The sequence below is a fragment of the Delphinus delphis genome, chromosome 3 (assembly GCF_949987515.2).
Source record: "Delphinus delphis chromosome 3, mDelDel1.2, whole genome shotgun sequence".
In the NCBI taxonomy this organism is placed as follows: Eukaryota; Metazoa; Chordata; class Mammalia; order Artiodactyla; family Delphinidae; genus Delphinus; species Delphinus delphis.
Genome location: NC_082685.1, coordinates 110,488,228 through 110,505,863, shown reverse-complemented (window position 1 = coordinate 110,505,863; position 17,636 = coordinate 110,488,228). Strand labels below are relative to the sequence as shown.

The window sequence follows — 17,636 nt, the reverse complement described above, 5'->3', positions numbered from 1 at the left end:
ATGGTATATCTTTTTCCATCCCCTCACTTTCAGTCTGTATGTGTCCCTAGGTCTGAAGTGGGTCTCTTGTAGACAGCATATATATGGGTCTTGTCTTTGTATCCATTCAGCCAGCCTATGTCTTTTGGTTGGAGCATTTAATCCATTCACATTTAAGGTAATTATCGATACGTATGTTCATATTACCATTTTCTTAATTGTTTTGGGTTCGTTTTATAGGTCCTTTTCTTGTTTTTCCCACTTAGAGAAGTTCCTTTAGCATTTTTTGCAGAGCTGGTTTGGTGGTGCTAGATTCTCTTAGCTTTTGTTTGTCTGTAAAGCTTTTGATTTCTCCATCACATCTGAATGAGATCTTTTCTGGGTAGAGTAATCTTGGGTTGTAGGTTCTTCCCTTTCATTACTTTAAATATATCATGCCACTCCCTCTGGCCTGTAGGGTTTCTGCTGAGAAATCAGCTGTTAAGCTTATGGGATTCCCTTGTATGTTATTTGTCGTTTTTCCCTTGTATCTTTTAATAATTTTTCTTTGTCTTTAATTTTTGTCAATTTGATTACTATGTGTCTCGGCGTGTTTTTCCTTGGATTTATCCTGCGTGGGACTCGTTGTGCTTCCTGGACTTGGGTGGCTGTTTCCTTTCCCATGTTAGGGAAGTTTTCGACTATGATCTCTTCAAATATTTCGTCGGGTTCTTTCTCTCTCTCTCCTCCTTCTGGGACCCCTATAATGAGAATGTTGGTGCATTTAATGTTGTCCCAGAGGTCTCTTAGGCTGTCTTCATTTCTTTTCATTCTTTTTTCTTTATTCTGTTCTGTGGCAGTGAATTCTACCATTCTGTCTCCCAAGTCACTTATCCATTCTTCTCCCTCAGTTACTCTGCTATTGATTCCTTCTAGTGTATTTTTCATTTCAGTTTTTGTATTCTCTGTTTGTTCTTTAATTCTTCTAGGTCTTCATTAAATATTTGTTGCATCTTCTCGATCTTTGCCTCCATTCTTTTTCCGAGGTCCTGGATCATCTTCACTATCATTATTCTGAATTCTTTTTCTGGGAGGTTGCCTATCTCCACTTCATTTAGTTGATTTTCCGGGGTTTTATCTTGTTCCTTCATCTGGTACATAGCCCTCTGCCTTTTCATTTTGTGTATCTTCTGTGAATGTGGTTTTCGTTCCACAGGCTGCAGGATTATAGTTCTTCTTGCTTCTGCTGTCTGCCCTCTCGATAATTGATATGTTAATAGTATTGAGTCTTCCTATACATGAACAAGGAATATGTCTTTATTTAGTTCTTCTTTGGTTTCTTTTCTAAGAGTTATAGCTTGCTTCATTGATCTTGTTCACATTTTATTAGATTTATACCTAAATTTATCTATCTGCTTTTTGGGGTGTGGTAATGTAAATAGTTTTGTAGGGGTAATACAAAAGGTTCATAATTCCAGTGTTTCATTGCTGTTACATTAGAAAGCAGTTGGCTTTTATATGTCATCCCTGTACCTTGCAGTCTTGTTATAATTGTGTATTAGTTCTAGTAGCTTTTTTGGTGGTTCTTTGAGATTTTCTACATAGACAATCAGGTCTTATGCAAATAAAGGCAGTTTAGTTATTTTGTAGCAGTCTGTATACCTTTTATTTGCTCTTCTTATTGTGTCAGCTAGGATTTCCAGTAGGGTGTTGAAAAAGAGTGGTGAGGGCTTCCCTGGTGGCGCAGTGGTTGAGAGTCCGCCTGCCGATGCAGGGGATACGGGTTCGTGCCCCAGTCCAGGAAGATCCCACATGCCGCGGAGCGACTGGGCCCGTGAGCCATGGCCGCTGAGCCTGCACGTCTGGAGCCTGTTATTCTGCAACTGGAGAGGCCACGGCAGTGAGAGGCCCGTGTACCGCCAAAAAGAAAAAAGAAAAAGAGTGATAAGAGGAGACTTCTTTGTCTTTTCCTGGTCTTAAGAAGGCTTCTAATTTGTTGTGATTAAGAATGACGTTAGCTGCTGTAGGGGTTTTGATGTTATCCTTCAAGCTCATTTCGGCACATATGAGCTAAAACTCTTGAATTTAAACACGTAAGAGTAGCCAAACTACCCGTAAACTGTAAGATTCATCTGAAACCAACAGCAAATTTATTGTATTTTTATTGTTCAGTACCGTTTTCATGGGCCAGGAACTGCTCTGTAAGGAAAGTCAGACTGTGGGCCAGCTTAAGAGTTAAATGAATAAGAATGCCTCCTACTCTCACCATCGGCACCTGCGCTGTCAGCTTGTGATTAAACTCCACACTTAGAATGCGTTCCTTATTGTGTGAAGATTTTGGATTCTGATAAAATGCCAAAATTTTTATGGATGGAGGAACTAATTAGCCTTTTAGAATGAATGAGTATCAAATCCTTTCTCAGAGTTTTACGTGGCAAAGTTGAGTAAAAAGAGGAAATTGATATTTGGGGGAATCTGAAAGATGAATGTCATTTGCCTTATAATTTTGCCTACTGCCGACTTTGGGTGGAATACCTCACTGTAGGAGAATGAATCCATTAATCATCAATTCTTAACATGCAAAGCTAGAGGAAAATGAAAGTTGGCTTAGATCAAATCTGGTTTAAACCACCTTTATCACACACACAAGTGTACAGCTCATAAGTTTTAATTTTCACTAGATGAACATATGCATACAGCTAGCACCAGCTTGTTAAACAATGTTAACAGAAACTCAAAGCCCCTTGTGTCACCATCTAGCATCATCTAGTAAGTATTCCCTACCCACCCTCCACCACCCCCTGCCCCCGCCCGTCACAAAAGGGTAAATTATCTTCGTTAAATAACTTTCCCCTAGCTAGCCAGAGGGGGCCTGTTACTCACTAGGCTCTTAAATACAATACTGTGCTCTATGAAAAGTCCATACAAACCCATCAGTTCATGCCTGAACATGTCTGAAACTTTCTCTTTCCATTTGGGATCTTTTAGATAATAGTATGATCTGACTCTGGTTATACCAGCTGACAGACCAGCAAAATGATTGATCAGTTTTATTTCTGAACTGCACATTCAGCTATTTGTATATTATGTTTAGAGATGCAGATTCACAGTTTGAAAATGCTGAATATCTCTTAGACAACTAATTTCTTCCTCAAGTACTAAGCACTATATTCATTCGATAATACACTCTAAGTATAGAAAAATCTCGTCGTCTCTGAGCCAGTGCCACTCGATAGGCCTTAGAAGACCCTTTGTCCCTGAGTATCCCATGGCATGTATCCCAGCGTGGGAAAGTACAAGCTCACTCCCAATTCCAGGTGGTTACCAGTTGTAAATATGAGATTTTTTCAGTTCCTTCCTTTTGTTGGCTCAGCTGTGTGAATGGAACTGAGTATGCAGTAGGGGTGAGGAGTTGGGATAAATTCTTGCCTCACTGTGTCCTTGAGCCATTCTGGGCTTTCCTCTATAAAGGACAGAATCCACATGGGACCTTTATTTCTTTTAATGAAGAGCTCAGGTCATATCTTCTTTAATTTCCCATCTGGAAACCTTTAGGATTATATATAGCAATCTGGGATTGTTACTGAGAGATGCATGACTTTTTATCTACTAATAAGTGGCCTTTGCGACTCTCTTAAGACTCCCCAAGTGAGAGCTCTCTAAAGGGAAAAGGTCTTCTTGACCTGCCATAAGAAGAGATGGAAGAATGTTCATGTTTACTCACCCTTGGCACCCCCCTGCACCCTCACCATAAGTTCCATGGGCTGATTTATATACAAAGGATTCAACCCACCTCACCAAGAGAAAGTGGAACCAATCTGTATTGTGTGTGATAGTTACATCTCTCTGGGGACGTGGTTGGCCATCGTGGCACTCTTCAGTGCATTCCCTAATTGGTAACTACCTGTCACCTGACCCTCAGCAGTGAGGTTGTCAGAAGCACTACTCCCACTCTTTATCCTCCTGCCAAGAATTCCGCTTTCTTTCCTTTAGAAAGAGCAATTCGTATTTAACTTGGCCAACATTGGGTGGGTGGTGATACTGTTAATCCAGTTTGGGAATACAAAATCAAAGAGGTTTGGGATTGGGGAATGGGAAGGAAAAAAATTGAATGAGGTATTAAAACACACACTTAGATTTGTGGCAAGAGGAACAGGTTCAGTAATAGTAGACATTATCTACAGAACATCAGGCTTAACCCATATATAATACCTAAATTACTGACCAAGTGGTTATTTTTTGTTTTTAAGGTCAACTATTTGAGTTAGCAGAATATAGCAGTTACAAGTATTGCATAATAAAATTGATCAAGCCAGAACCCCAAAGATGAAACATTTTTCAGTTCAGAGAAAATATTTACAGAGTAAACGTCTTTTAATTGGTAGGTCATGCAGAAAGTGAAACAACAATATAATTTCAATTAAAACTGATAGTGTTTCATGCCACAGAACATTGCTTAATACATCATTCTTTGGAGTAATCCAGCTTACATATTGGGAGAACTCTCTTTTTTTCTATTAATGATAAAATATAATGGGACACATCGTAATGGAATTACTTTTTTTTTTTTTTTTTTTTACACAAGAAAAGAGAAAAATTACATGATGAAGAAGAAAGAAAAAGTGCCTGGGTTAGCCAAGAAAGACAGAGAACACTGGATAGACTTCGAACCTTTAAACAGGTAGTAAAAGTATGGTCAATTTATTATTTTTCATTGCTTTTTAAACAGAGGTACATATATACTCCTATTGTAAGATTTCTTTTATGAGAAAAACTTGATTTTCCCTTTATTATCTAGAAAACAATTTTAGTTATGGCAGTCCTTGGCTTACCACTTCAGTGATAGAAGAGGAATGGTCAGGGCCTCTGGGAAGCCTGGATTCATTAGTTCACAACTGACTATCCATTTTAAGCATCAACTTGTTATTAATTCTGTGTACATCAACACTGTGGTGTAATAATATGACCAGTGGCAGAATTAGAGGGTGGATCAACACACGTGAGAAATGCTTCAGCAGTTCTCTTGCCAGGCTTATCCATGACTCTGGACACTGATATCACAGCAGCTAAGCATTTCCTTGGAATGTGCTTAAACTAGGCAGTTCTGGTTCTCAGCAGCACTCAAGAGCCTTACTTCTACTCTTTATTCTGAGGGGTCTCCTTACAGGTGAAGGGAGCTTTTGATCAAGTGAAAGAGTGGGGGTGGGTGGGAATGGGGTCCTTAACACAAGGATAAGCTTTGTGTTAAGAAAATGTTGTCTGCCAAATGCATTAATGCTAGGTTTTACCATAGTAAAAGAATGAGAGTTCTGTGTATCAGTACTCCAAAAAATTTTATTCATTCTCCTTCTATTTTATCATAAAATGCATATATTGTTTTCAGAGCTTTAAAAAAATGCCATGTTACCCTTTGAAGAACATTAATGTTTTAATTTTTTATCTGTAAGCATTTGAAAATACATGTAGGAATCTAAGAATCTAAGAATAGTTTTTTAGCTTTCTGCCTACCAATAGCATATATATATTTGACATCATTTGTTTTTTATTTACACTGCTACTATTTTCCCATTTAAATTAGTACTTTTTATTCACTAAGGATCTTTCTTTAATCATGTGGTAATTCTGAACAGTTGACCTCTTAAGTGGATAAGAGGGGAGAAGGATTTGATGATAAGCAAATAATAAAGAATTTGGTGATAATTATTTGTAAGGTATTACATTTTGGTATTTTGGTTTTCAGTATATTTTCCCTGAAAAATCATAAAAGCTCTAAAATAAAATCTTGCATTGGAGGGAGAAAATAAACAGCCATTTGTTCATAAATTGTAATCTAACCAGTTATAATAACTTCTGATTTCTTAGAGATACCCAGGCCAGGTCATACTTAAATCAACCAGATTGCGACTGGCTCACGCAAGAAGAAGAAGTGCAGCCAGTCCCGTGTCCTGTGAAGACCAGTGTGACCCTCTGCCAGGAGCGCTACAGGTAGAAGAGAAAAGTGAGGGAGTGGAGGAAGGAAGGGGCAAGCTCGGGTCATCACAGACAACAGAAGCCCAAAGCCTCACACAGCTTGAAGACAATTCATCAGCACAACTTGAAGCTACTTCGTTACCTCCCGGTGGTGTTACCTCTGAACCGCCTCCCGCCGCATCTCCTCCACTTCTGAGTAAGATTGACCCTAAACCAGGTTCTGCCACAGCAGATCCACTCCCCCCACCTCTTCCTCCGGCACCTCCCCCGCCACCTCCTCCTCCCCCACCACCACCGCCTCTGCCTGTCGGTAAGGACGGCGCCCCAGAGACACTGGAGGAAGGTCTGCCTAGAGTGGAGGGGAACGAGAAGAGGATCCCAGAGTCAGCTAGTGCCCCCTCAGCACACCTCTTCGACAGCAGCCAGCTCGTCAGTGCCAGGAAGAAGCTCAAAAAGACTGCTGAAGGTTTGCAGAGGAAGAGAGGTGAGTTAAAAAAAGATTTTTGAGTTCATCTGTTGACTGAGGCATGTAGTTAAAGGACTGTTTATTTCCTAGGATATTACAAAGCTTTAAACATTTTATTTTTGGACATTATTTGATAGCAAACAGGTTTTCAGGGTCTCAGCATGGCAGAATTCTTACCAACCCATGTTTGCACATGTGTACAGACACAAATATGGACCTGCTTGAGCTCTTAGCGATGCTTTTTAAATTATATCTTTTACTTGATCTATTTGGTAACATGTATTATGTGGCTCCTTTTGTGTTACAATATGATTTGAAATCTCAGAAATACAAGAAAAGGGAAGCTGTCTGGTCAGGAGAACATTGGCAACACCATGTAACATTTGGCTACATATTTATTGAGGACCCTGGCATATCTTTTATAAAGAAGCAAAGAAGAATAGGGAGTAATATGTATAATTTATTGCATGTCAGATATGCCTTAATAAAGATCTTATTGAAACAGCAAATAATTTTGTCCTTTAGGAGCTTTAGCATTCACGGAGAGAACATTTTATTTGTATATTACATTTTAATCTGAGAGACCATCCTATAAAATATTTCTTACCATAGCCCAAGTAGAATTTCATATGTAAAGCAGTTATTAAAAAAAAAAAAACACACACACACACAGTCACCATAATGAACCAGAATTTAATTTTTTAAAATTAAATGTGCAGTCCAGTCACTGTCTGGATTTGATTGGACTTTTGCATTATGGAAACTCTTTAGGAGTCTCACCCATAATAATACTAAAGATCATCCCCCAGCCCCCAGTCTGCTCACTTCTCTCACATGAGAAATGATAGGAATACCAGTAATGCCTGACATGGAATTTGGGTCTTGGGATCTTTTTAAACAAGCATAATTAGTATCCCCTGTATTCTGGCAATGTTGTGTCCATGCTTCATGGTCCCTTCTCTAGATACGTTTTTAGCATCCTGGGCTATCACAGTCCTAAAGTCTGGAGGTTATACAGTTCCTGACTCTAAGTGCAATCATAATTGTTCTCTTTCATTTTCTAAAGTGAGCTCACCCATGGATGAGGTGCTAGCTTCCTTGAAGCGTGGTAGTTTTCATCTGAGAAAGGTTGAACAGCGAACTCTGCCTCCTTTTCCTGATGAAGATGATAATAATATCTTGGCACAAATAAGGAAGGGGGTAAAATTGAAGAAGGTACAGAAGGAAGTCTTGAGAGAATCCTTCACGCTTCTGCCCGACACGGACCCTCTAACACGGAGCATCCATGAAGCTCTTAGAAGAATCAAAGAAGCATCCCCTGAGTCAGAGGATGACGAGGAGGCTTTGCCTTGCACAGACTGGGAAAACTAACAAGTAAATGGTCTTACTTTTCTTCAGTAGTGTTCCAGTAATACAGCTTTTGTATTGGATGATGAGGTCTGTCATACGTCATTGAATCTGAGGTTCATTATTTATTATACAGCTCAGTTATAGCCTGGATCATAACTTCAGGTTTTACTTCTGTAGTTTCTGGAAACATAACAAAAAAAGTACAGAGATGTTCCTGTGTAAATGCTGTGTTTTTCTATATCCTGCTCATTAACAATTTCTTTAGTACAAGCTATATCCCAAGTAAAAAGGATAGTCTTATTCTAGTAAAGTGACAGTCTTATTCTAGCTTTAAAAAAACAGAAAAGGTTTTTTCTAACTTAGGTATTTCAGTTGCAAACTGTTATGCGTATTGAATTTTGATGTTTTGTTAGCTGCCCACAAGGGAATCTAGAAAAGTCATTGCATTGTCGGATTATTTAGCTTTCTAAGCCTTTTTATCATTTAGGGCTTATTGTAATTACTGCATTGTCTAGATAAAATGGCAGCCGACATAATATACATACCTTATTGAGTACCCTGTGGGAATTGGTACACATTGGGCATTCTCCCAAGGTAATACAGAGCTGTCCCCCACTACGCTTTAATAAGCTAATTTATATAGTTATGTGGCACAAATTATGCTAAATACATAGAATTGGTAAAGATAACACATGCTATAAATCAAATAGTATATCAAATTGCTGAGGACCATAACTGAAATATTATTTGTGCAAAATATAAAGTATGCAAATATATTCTATTAATCATTATGCTCTCTTGATGGAATATGTTTCTGTGGGCTTTACAAAAGGGGGAAGTAGGTGGGAGTAGGTAAAGGAAGAATCACTGTGCCTGATCTTAAGAACTACCAGGGAGAGCTGACTAAAAATGCATATTCATGGCCTTCACTCCCAGAGATTCTGAAAGAGTAGAACTGATATATATGTAGGCATAAAGACTTATTACAAAAAGGTAAAACAAAACCCAGAAACTGTGTCATTAGTTTTTAAAATATTGATTAAATGTTGGAAGATACTATTTTGGATATATCAAAATATTACTAAAAGCAGTTTTTACCCTTTTGGGCATGGGTCCATCAGGAAAATGTGCCAATTCCACACTCCCCAACTCCACCCCTCCCCACCAGCATCTGCACTGTAGCTTAACAAAAAGCATGAAAAATCTTGATAAGTGGTTGGGTGTTAACTTTAATGTGCTCTAACCAACATTTGATAGTAACACTGTCTGCCATGGCCATGGGTCTTGGGACTGTTGGCACCCTTTTTTCCTGTTAGTTGTAGAGGCCTTAATTATCGGTCACTTATTGTTTTTGGATCCCCAAATAATTTCAAACTATTTGTGCTTGTACATATGTACGCCATGCTTTGTAGAGGAATGTAAATGTGTCCACTCAAGTGTGTGAGTGTGTCTAGAGACTCGGGTGTGCCTGACTGGGAATCTTTCCCACACTGGATGACTGTAGATTGTGTCCCACTTCACAGTGCTTGCTACCTCTTGCCTTGTCCCCTTCAGCATGTAGCTTCTCAGTAAGCCCCTAAACCTATGCCAGAAGCTACCATGTTGGCACTGATTAGGTAATCCCAGTGCTGGACCTTCACATAAGCATGCATTTCGTATATTCAAGTAGCTGGGATGTTACTTATAGCTTTTGGCTGCTAATTTAACCTTATGTCAGGTGTTTAAGAATATGTCCATAATGAATACCACTCTGAAAATCACCTAAAACCTTCCCTTTTTTTGGCTGATTGTTCATGGCTGGTGTATGTAGTATAATGTTGAGAGGAACAATGAAATACTGCCAGAAAATGCATGAACTGGGATAGTGGCAAAGTCACTAAAGACTAAATGTGTCCCACACCAGAAGCAAACCACAGACTAGCTGTGATCCCTACCAGTTGAGCAGCCATTGATAAAGAGCTATATATCACTGCCTGTGTGTGGTCTTAGGGAGTCTTTTTTTTTTTTAAATATTTTAATTTATTTATTTATTTGGCTGTGCTGGGTCTTAGTTGCAGCATGTGGGATCTTTTTAGCTGCGGCATGCAGGCTCTTAGTTGTGGTGTGCGGGATCTAGTTCCCTGACCAGGGGTTGAGCCCGGGCCCCCTGCACTGGGAGCGTGGAGTCTTAACCACTGAACCACCAGGGAAGTCCCTAGGAAGTCATTTTTAAAGGCTCTGAACTTTTAGACACTTTTCTACAGATGGCTAAAAAGGCTGTAATTTGTATTTCCTATTAATTGGTTTCTTATAGATTCAAAATAATTAATTACATACTTGTTTTTGAAGAACTAATTTCTTAAAACTTCATGAAATAAAAACTGAAGGTCCTGGACATGTTCAGCTTCATCCTCCTCTAAAAACTCATCTCAGACCTAGCCATAGGTAATAGTATCTTTGAAGGGGTTTTCTAAACATAAGGGAATATATATAATTGTATAGACTTTTTATTATTTCTAACTTGTTTCCTGTGGGGTCCTTCTTAAACTCATGAGTAACCATAATGATGGTGTCCAATAGAAATATAATGTGAGCCACATTAAAAAAGTTAAAAGTGATGGGTGAAATTGATTCTAGTAATATTTTACTAAATGATATATCCAAGAGTATCTTGTCAATATCTTTACCTTTTTTTTGGGCACTGAGTCTTCAAAATCCAGTGAGTATTTTACACTTACTAGTAGCACCACCTCAGTTTGGATGCCAAGTATTCATTGGTTACATTGAATAGTCATACCAAAACAACCAAGTTGTGCTTAATGGAAAAGTATTTTTTACAGAGTTTTAGATTTTAATTTAAGTCAAATTCAAATCACTTTCTCAGTCACGCTAGACATATTTCAAGTCCTCAAAAGCCACATGTCAGCTCTTACCTGACAAGTAGGCCATATATATGTTTCTCCTGTGCTGTGGGTCAGCGCATGGATCTCAAACACAACTATTTTGAATTTTACAAAGTCCTGGTAAAGTCATCCATTTAAAGACAGTACTAGCTCTGTCCTCTAAATCTCAATTATAATGACAACTCTCTGGTGTATTTTAAACTTGCCATTTGATAGTTCTTATTATACTGACAGTTTTTGAGGCAAAGGTTTTAGATTGTATTTATCTTTTTAGTGTATAGTTTTGACATAAAATGTTAAGAGTAAAAGGAAGAAAAGTGAAAGTGAATCTAACATACAACCTTTTTAAAAAACTCTTTTTCCCAGCTTTATTGAGAATAATTGGCGTACATCACTGTATAAGGTTAAGGCGTACAGCATGATGGTTTGATTTACATATATTGTGAAATGATTACCACAGTAGGTTCAGCCAACATCCATCTTAAAGAAAGAAAAAGGAGAGAAAATAAAAAATATTCTCCTGCGACGAGAACTCTTTAGGATTTACTCTCTTAGCTACTTTCCTATATATCACATAGTAGTCTTAACTATAGTCATCTTGACATACGATCTTTTAACAGTGATCAAAATCCGTGTTCAAATTTTGTTTTACTTTTTTTTTAAGAATACAAACATATCCTTTTGTAAGATGTTTTTTATACATCATCTATATAAAAAGGTCATTTGAAAGAAAAAACCATCAGTGTTCATACTGGATCTTGTGAAAGGTGTGAGGGAATATATATACATACTGTCTTTAATAGGCTGTTCTTTTTAACATACAGTATTACTTTGTTTGTAAACAGGTGACTCAACAGAATGAAAAAAATACCTACAGTTGAACATCGGCTCTTACAAAATTGTAAACATGTGGTCCCACAATTGGATTCCATTAGATCCAAAGTGTATTGGCTCAGTGGTGTGAAAAAGGAAGCACAATTGGCAAGTTATCACTTTTCCAGTCATTCCAACAGATGGTGGTTAACATGAGTTTTAGATGTGCAATGTTCCTGACTGCAACGGAGAAAAGGCCTTGTGAAGATTCCTGTTTTTTAAGCACCTTCCCCACCTGTCTACCCATTTACCTCCTTGTAGTGGCCAGTAAAGCTAGGAGTCGCTATGAGTTGGAAGAACACTGGGTTGACAGATCTACTGTGAGCTGCGTTGAGATTGCTTTGAAATCCATCGTTCAGTGCACTGAATAGTCATCTGCCCAAAATATAGAGCTTCTTCCATATCAGCTTGAATAGTGTGACATTCTGAAAAAGAAGTTAATCATGATAGCTATAGGGCAGGAATTGGAAGAAATCAGATGGAAATGCACTGATAATTCCCACATTACTCATCTACAAAGGAATTTTCATAAAGATGTTCCACAACATCTGAAAAGATACATAACCATGGAGATACACCTATAAATGTGTTTACCACAACGTGATACATTTAACATGACCTATTTTTAGAAGCCCACACACTTACAATTTGTAAGGTTTCAGAGTAAAAATTTCCATGCTTTTAAATAGCCCTTCATAACTGTGAATTTATAATAGTTTGAATTTTATGTGCAGCATTGTTTATGAGAAGCAATACTTTGTAATTTGATATTTCAAATTATTTTTAGTCTTTTTGGTTGAACTATTGCTTGATTACTATAACTCAACATGACTTTCCTATTGAGAATCAAAAATCAGGATTCAATAGTAGGGATGCAGATCTTAAGTCTTTTTTAACATGCACCATTTGTTTTTATTTTTATGCTCCACAATGGGAAAAAAAAAAACGTGCTCTACAAATGTACAGAAAGTAGATGGGCAGAAAAGCCTCTTTGGCTGGTATTTCACTATCTTCACATGCTTGGAGTTGAATTTTGGGAGAGAGGCTTTGTTATCGTCACTAAATTCTTAAACACATGTATGTAGCTCTAGGTGCTGATTTTGCTGTAATGGAGTCCTGAAGAATGCATGGAGCCGATACGAATTCTCAGCAGGACTGTTGTGGGCTTGAATGAAGGTAGATATGTTGGACCCAGTTTACAGTACTCTGTAGAGTGTAATTCTGTGTAAGACAGGTCTTGGCCATTATATGAATGGCTGACATACCAAAATGAACTTTCTTTCTTATGAGGCAATTCTCTGGCCTAGACCCAGAAAGCAGTCCTGAAGTAAAAGCCCTCAGATGTATCTGAATTAGTGATCCTGAAGGACAAAAATGCTCACACCTTTGTTACTTGAAAATGTTATTTCCTTTAAAATAATTATGGAGAAAATTTTCTGGCAACAGGTTATATAAAACAAAATCTGCTTAAATATTGACTATGTTTATTGATGAGAATAGGAGCATTTTCACAATATATTGGCTTTATTCTAGCATCATTCTTACACCTTGTCTGAGAATATTAGAAATACAGATCTAATATAAAATTAATCTCAATCCCCTGATTACAGTGGGGATGGGTTGTAGATTTTTGTAACACACCTTCAGCAACGCATTGAAACATGCCTTTTAACCTAAAGAATGATTGATTTGATTGATATATTTGAAAAAAATTTTTAAAGCAAATTTGCAAATCTTAAATCATGTATCTGTTTTATGCCTTTGGATGCTTGTTCATAACAGTTTTTTCAGTTTTGTTTCATTTATTGACATTTAGAAAAATACAGGAGGATCTTATGTCATTATTGACAGCAGAAGCACTGGAACCTTAATATGTCTAGAGGAAATTGCTACCCACTTAGTGTTATAGCTGGGATTCCATTAAGAGACAATGCTCACTTTTAAAAGGGTCCTATAATCTGTTTTCCTGAGCCATGTTGTAATAAGTCTCTAGCAAAGAATGCAGGGTGTTCAGATCTGCATGAGTCCTTCAGGAGTGTATCCACAGCTGGAAGCATACCCCACCACAGCACTCCTTGAAGGTTGTCCTCACACTTGTAGAGCCTCATTAGCAACCCCTGTGCTCATTCTCTGGTAGCAACTTTCTCTCCAACACATCCACTTCCCTTCCTCCGGATTCAGGTTCCTCCTTCCACAAAATTACATGTTACTATAGGTCATCAACCTTTGGAGTTCTCACAAATATTAGAATTTCAGATAACTACAGTCCATGTGTCCAGTTGAATCCAATGTTAATTAAAAAGCAGTTCTAGAGCCCAACAAAAATTATACAAGCATGGTTTCCTTCTTATCCTTGCCCCTAATAAAATGAGCATCTTTGTCCTTAGTATAAAATTTGTATATATTGTTATGATGGTACTTATATATGATCATGTTTCCAGTTCCAAATTTGCCTGTACTACTTATATGGCTTAAAATACTTGACAGTTATATTTCTGTTAATGTATCATTTCTGTCTCAAGAATCTACAAACAGCTGCTTGCTTATGCTGAATCAATTTAGCAGTTAATTTACCAGTCTAGTCTCAACTGCAGTATACTTAAAATAGGGAAACAAGTAGATGATGACTTGGATGTTTGGTGGTTAATGTTACTGCTCACTTGAATGTCAATTTTGAATATTTCTTCTACTAATACAACTAAAATTATGTATATATAATCAATGTGGCCTGTATAGAAAAGGTATTCCTAATGATTTAAAATCCTGGTGGTACTGTAGGGTAGCAGTATGAGGAAGAAATACCTGGCTAAAGAGGAATTTTAAAAGATGAGAATTGCTCACTTCGTGTATATTTTATAGGTTTATTGAGTTTGTGAGCAGTATAAAAACAATCATTCTTTAGTTCTTCATTGTGGAACTGAAACGTTTCTATAAAATGCACAGCTGTAACAGTTCATCAGGTGTAGTATTTCCACAGTGAGGATATGGGGGCTTTTCTCATTATGCGAACCCACAGAATATTTTCTACTCTATATCATGGGGGTCGGGGAGCCTTGTTTCTACAAAGCTGAACTATGTAGCAATATTTGTTAACATGTGGCATGACGTCTCTATGTCATAAAATGTGATGTGTTAGATACTTTGGCCATAGCAGACACTAAGAATTAAAACTCTTGTATCAGTGGGACAAAAATCAATGGGCAGTACCCTCTCTGTTTGGAATGGGACCAGTATACAATTAATACAATTTAAATTTATACATTCCTTAAGACTCCATTTTTAAATTGCGTTCATTGCGTGTGTGCATAAGGAAAGCTTTTCTTTCACTAAATACAAGCTTGTTTTTTTAACCTTTATAATTTAATTATTATGTACGTAACATCAGATACCAACGTGTAAATTGCTAATGGGTCCCTAAAGGCCTTATCAGGGAGTTGAAATTTCATATACTTATACCAGGTTATTTGTAAAAAGTCTTTTTGAACAGCTGTAAAACATTTAAAAACTGTGGCAGATGCATTGTTAACATGCATCCATTTGATAGTGAAAGCAGAAACCTGAACAAGTTTTACCTAATTCTTGCACTGAATTTAAATAATATAAAATGTGCATTTTAAATAGATTTTATTTCCCATTTATTGCTTAGCATAGAAGAACAACTATGCTTAGAGGATTGACCACAAGATTGATTTTTAGATGGAAGAGAGGTAAGAAAGTAGAAGCACCTTACTATTGGAGCATGTTGCATTCATTTAGTGCTACTGAACAATTCAGTAGTTAGTTCTGAACTTTGCTGCAAAGTGCTCTTTATTTAAAGCACATTAAAGTCTCTGCTTAATTGCTTTGTAAAATGAAGCAGTGGTATTTTTTATCCTATAAATATAGTCTAATTTAAAAGTTTTTCCTACAAAATTAGTTTATATTGCTGCCTAAACTATCATCTATGTAAAGGATTTTTAAAGGCAAGAGGGAGTCTGGATTCCGTGTGTGTGTGTGTGTGTGTGTGTCTGTCTGTCTGTTGTAAATGTTTGCCCATTGAAATATTTCAAAGATATGGTCATTCTAAAATTTTCTGTTTTACCCACAGTAAATGTACCGCTTGGTATTTGAGGGACTTAATTGATGGAAATCCAAATTCATGTGTCTCGCCCCTTCTCCAAACACATTTATTATGCCACTGTAAGGTGCATGTACAGAAAATACTTCTGAGGCTGATATATGAAATATTTTATCAATGTTATCTTATACTGAATCTCAAAGCAGTCATTTGTTTTGAGGATTAAGAGAAAGTTTTGGGTTTTTTGGTCAGGTATGACTAAGAGAGGCTCCAATTGGTGAGTTAAGGGAAGTCTGTGGTAAGTGATTTGAGATGTATACTAAAGGTGTGGGTGTTGGTTAAAGAGTTCAATTTTAACAAGGGATTTTTTTTTTTAATTTGCATGTTCTGTGGTTAACTATCAAAGAGTGCAACAGGTTATTCCAGCTTTTCCCAGTACTAATTATATTGGTTTTAAGAATTCTTCATAATCACAAGATGACATTTTCCCTTCATTGGTGACCAAAGAAGGGTGCACAGTACAACCCATGCAAGTGACTTCTGACTTTTTCGACTTGGACAGAATCCCCACTGTTCCACTGAATTTCTTATTGTACTATATGTCTTGCAAAGTGTGAAACCATAATGTATAATTTATGAAAAATCGAAGGCTACAGATCCTTTTGCATGAATAAAAGCCCATTAGGGCGAATGAAACTGGTATGTTCTTTTAGCCTTTCTGGTTAAATGAAAATTTTAATGGCAAACCAACTCACCACTTACTAGCTTTGTGCAATATTAAGCAAAACACTAGCACACTGTGCTTGGCTTTTCAGGATGGCTTTAACACCATTACACTAAATGGACAGTGTGCAGTATGTAAGTGACAACTCCTGCAAATTTTACAGTACTTAAATATGCTCAGTTAACATTCTAAAGTATTAAAAGTACAAAGAAAAAAAACTAAGCAAGCATTTAGAGCAATACTATGAACTCTCCAATAATGGTTTTGACTGTTGCCTTTTGCTCTTTAGTGCAACTTTCTGCATTGTAATTATTGTATCGCTTTGTATTTCATGTTTTTTACACTCACGACTTCAAAGTACTTGTACACTAAGTATTGCAATCACCTTTCTCTTCTTGTACATGCAATATAACAACATACAGTTTTGGTGCTTAACAATATTCCTTTTTCTTTAATAAAAGATATTTATTGAGTTAAGCTCATTTTGTTTGTTTAAAATAGCAATGGTGGTATATAATGTCACTTCATTTCTAATAAGAAGGAGCATAGCAAGTTGTGCATTTGTTACCACATGATGAACAGGATTCAGACTCTCCACCCCTGTACTTCTGCCTCTTCCCGACCACTGTTTGTAACAAAATATGGTTTAGAAATGTTGACCTCCAAAGTTGGAGGGTCCTTAAATGCCTTTCATTTTAGCAGTCAATTTGTGATCCTCTAAATTGGGGGAGATTAAGGGAGACATTTCTCCCAAGGAAGGGCCTTACTTCCATGTATTCCCTCCATAAATATATCTGAAACTAAACAGAGGGCTTTGATTACTAGATAGTTTTTCTGTGAGAGTTTAGAGAATGGACTTAATAGAAGTGCTTTAGCTAAACTGATAGAATCACCTTCTGCCTCAAAACGAATTAGTTAGTTAACACATTAATTCAGCTCTCAACACAGTACATCCTAGTCCACCCTTGTGAAAATCATGCTGTGGCTGGTTTGGAATGGGCTTACTGGGTGACTTACCAAGACAGGCGACAGCCTCCCCTGGAAATCTAGGCCCTGTGGAATTCCTTAGTCCTTTGTGATTCTGTCGTTCATCCTGACCTTGCTGAGTTCTGTAAACTGGTTGAAACTTCATTTCTTTGTTACAGGAAGCTGTGTGGGAGAGGTTTAAAATTCTTTGGTGCAAACCCACCAACATACCGTCTATTTCTGACAGTTACTGAAGTTTAAGCACATTTCCCAAGCGCTCTGTCCCAGTGCCAAGTGGATACCTTTCCCACAGCGACCCACAGCTTTGTTGCTCACCAGAGACTTAGTTCTTCCTCACTGCTAACATTTTCTCCAGAGCTCTCTACTAAT

The 17,636-nt window shown here is 37.3% G+C and overlaps 1 protein-coding gene across 2 annotated transcripts in view; it reads left to right on the top strand.

The window, feature by feature from the left end:
• The window catches only part of JMY (junction mediating and regulatory protein, p53 cofactor), a 74,128-nt gene extending 57,393 nt beyond the window's left edge, over positions 1-16,735 (top strand). Inside the window, exons 8-11 of one of the 2 annotated variants that reach the window (XM_060009248.1) lie at positions 4,544-4,639; positions 5,821-6,412; positions 7,461-7,768; positions 11,472-16,735. In XM_060009248.1, the coding sequence (XP_059865231.1) occupies positions 4,544-4,639; positions 5,821-6,412; positions 7,461-7,765 (993 nt within the window). In that variant the 3' untranslated portion in view covers positions 7,766-7,768; positions 11,472-16,735. Of the gene's footprint in view, positions 1-4,543; positions 4,649-5,820; positions 6,413-7,460; positions 7,769-11,471 lie in introns of both variants that reach the window. The other variant, XM_060009247.1, reaches the window with a different exon arrangement.
• Positions 16,736-17,636: the final 901 nt, after the last annotated feature.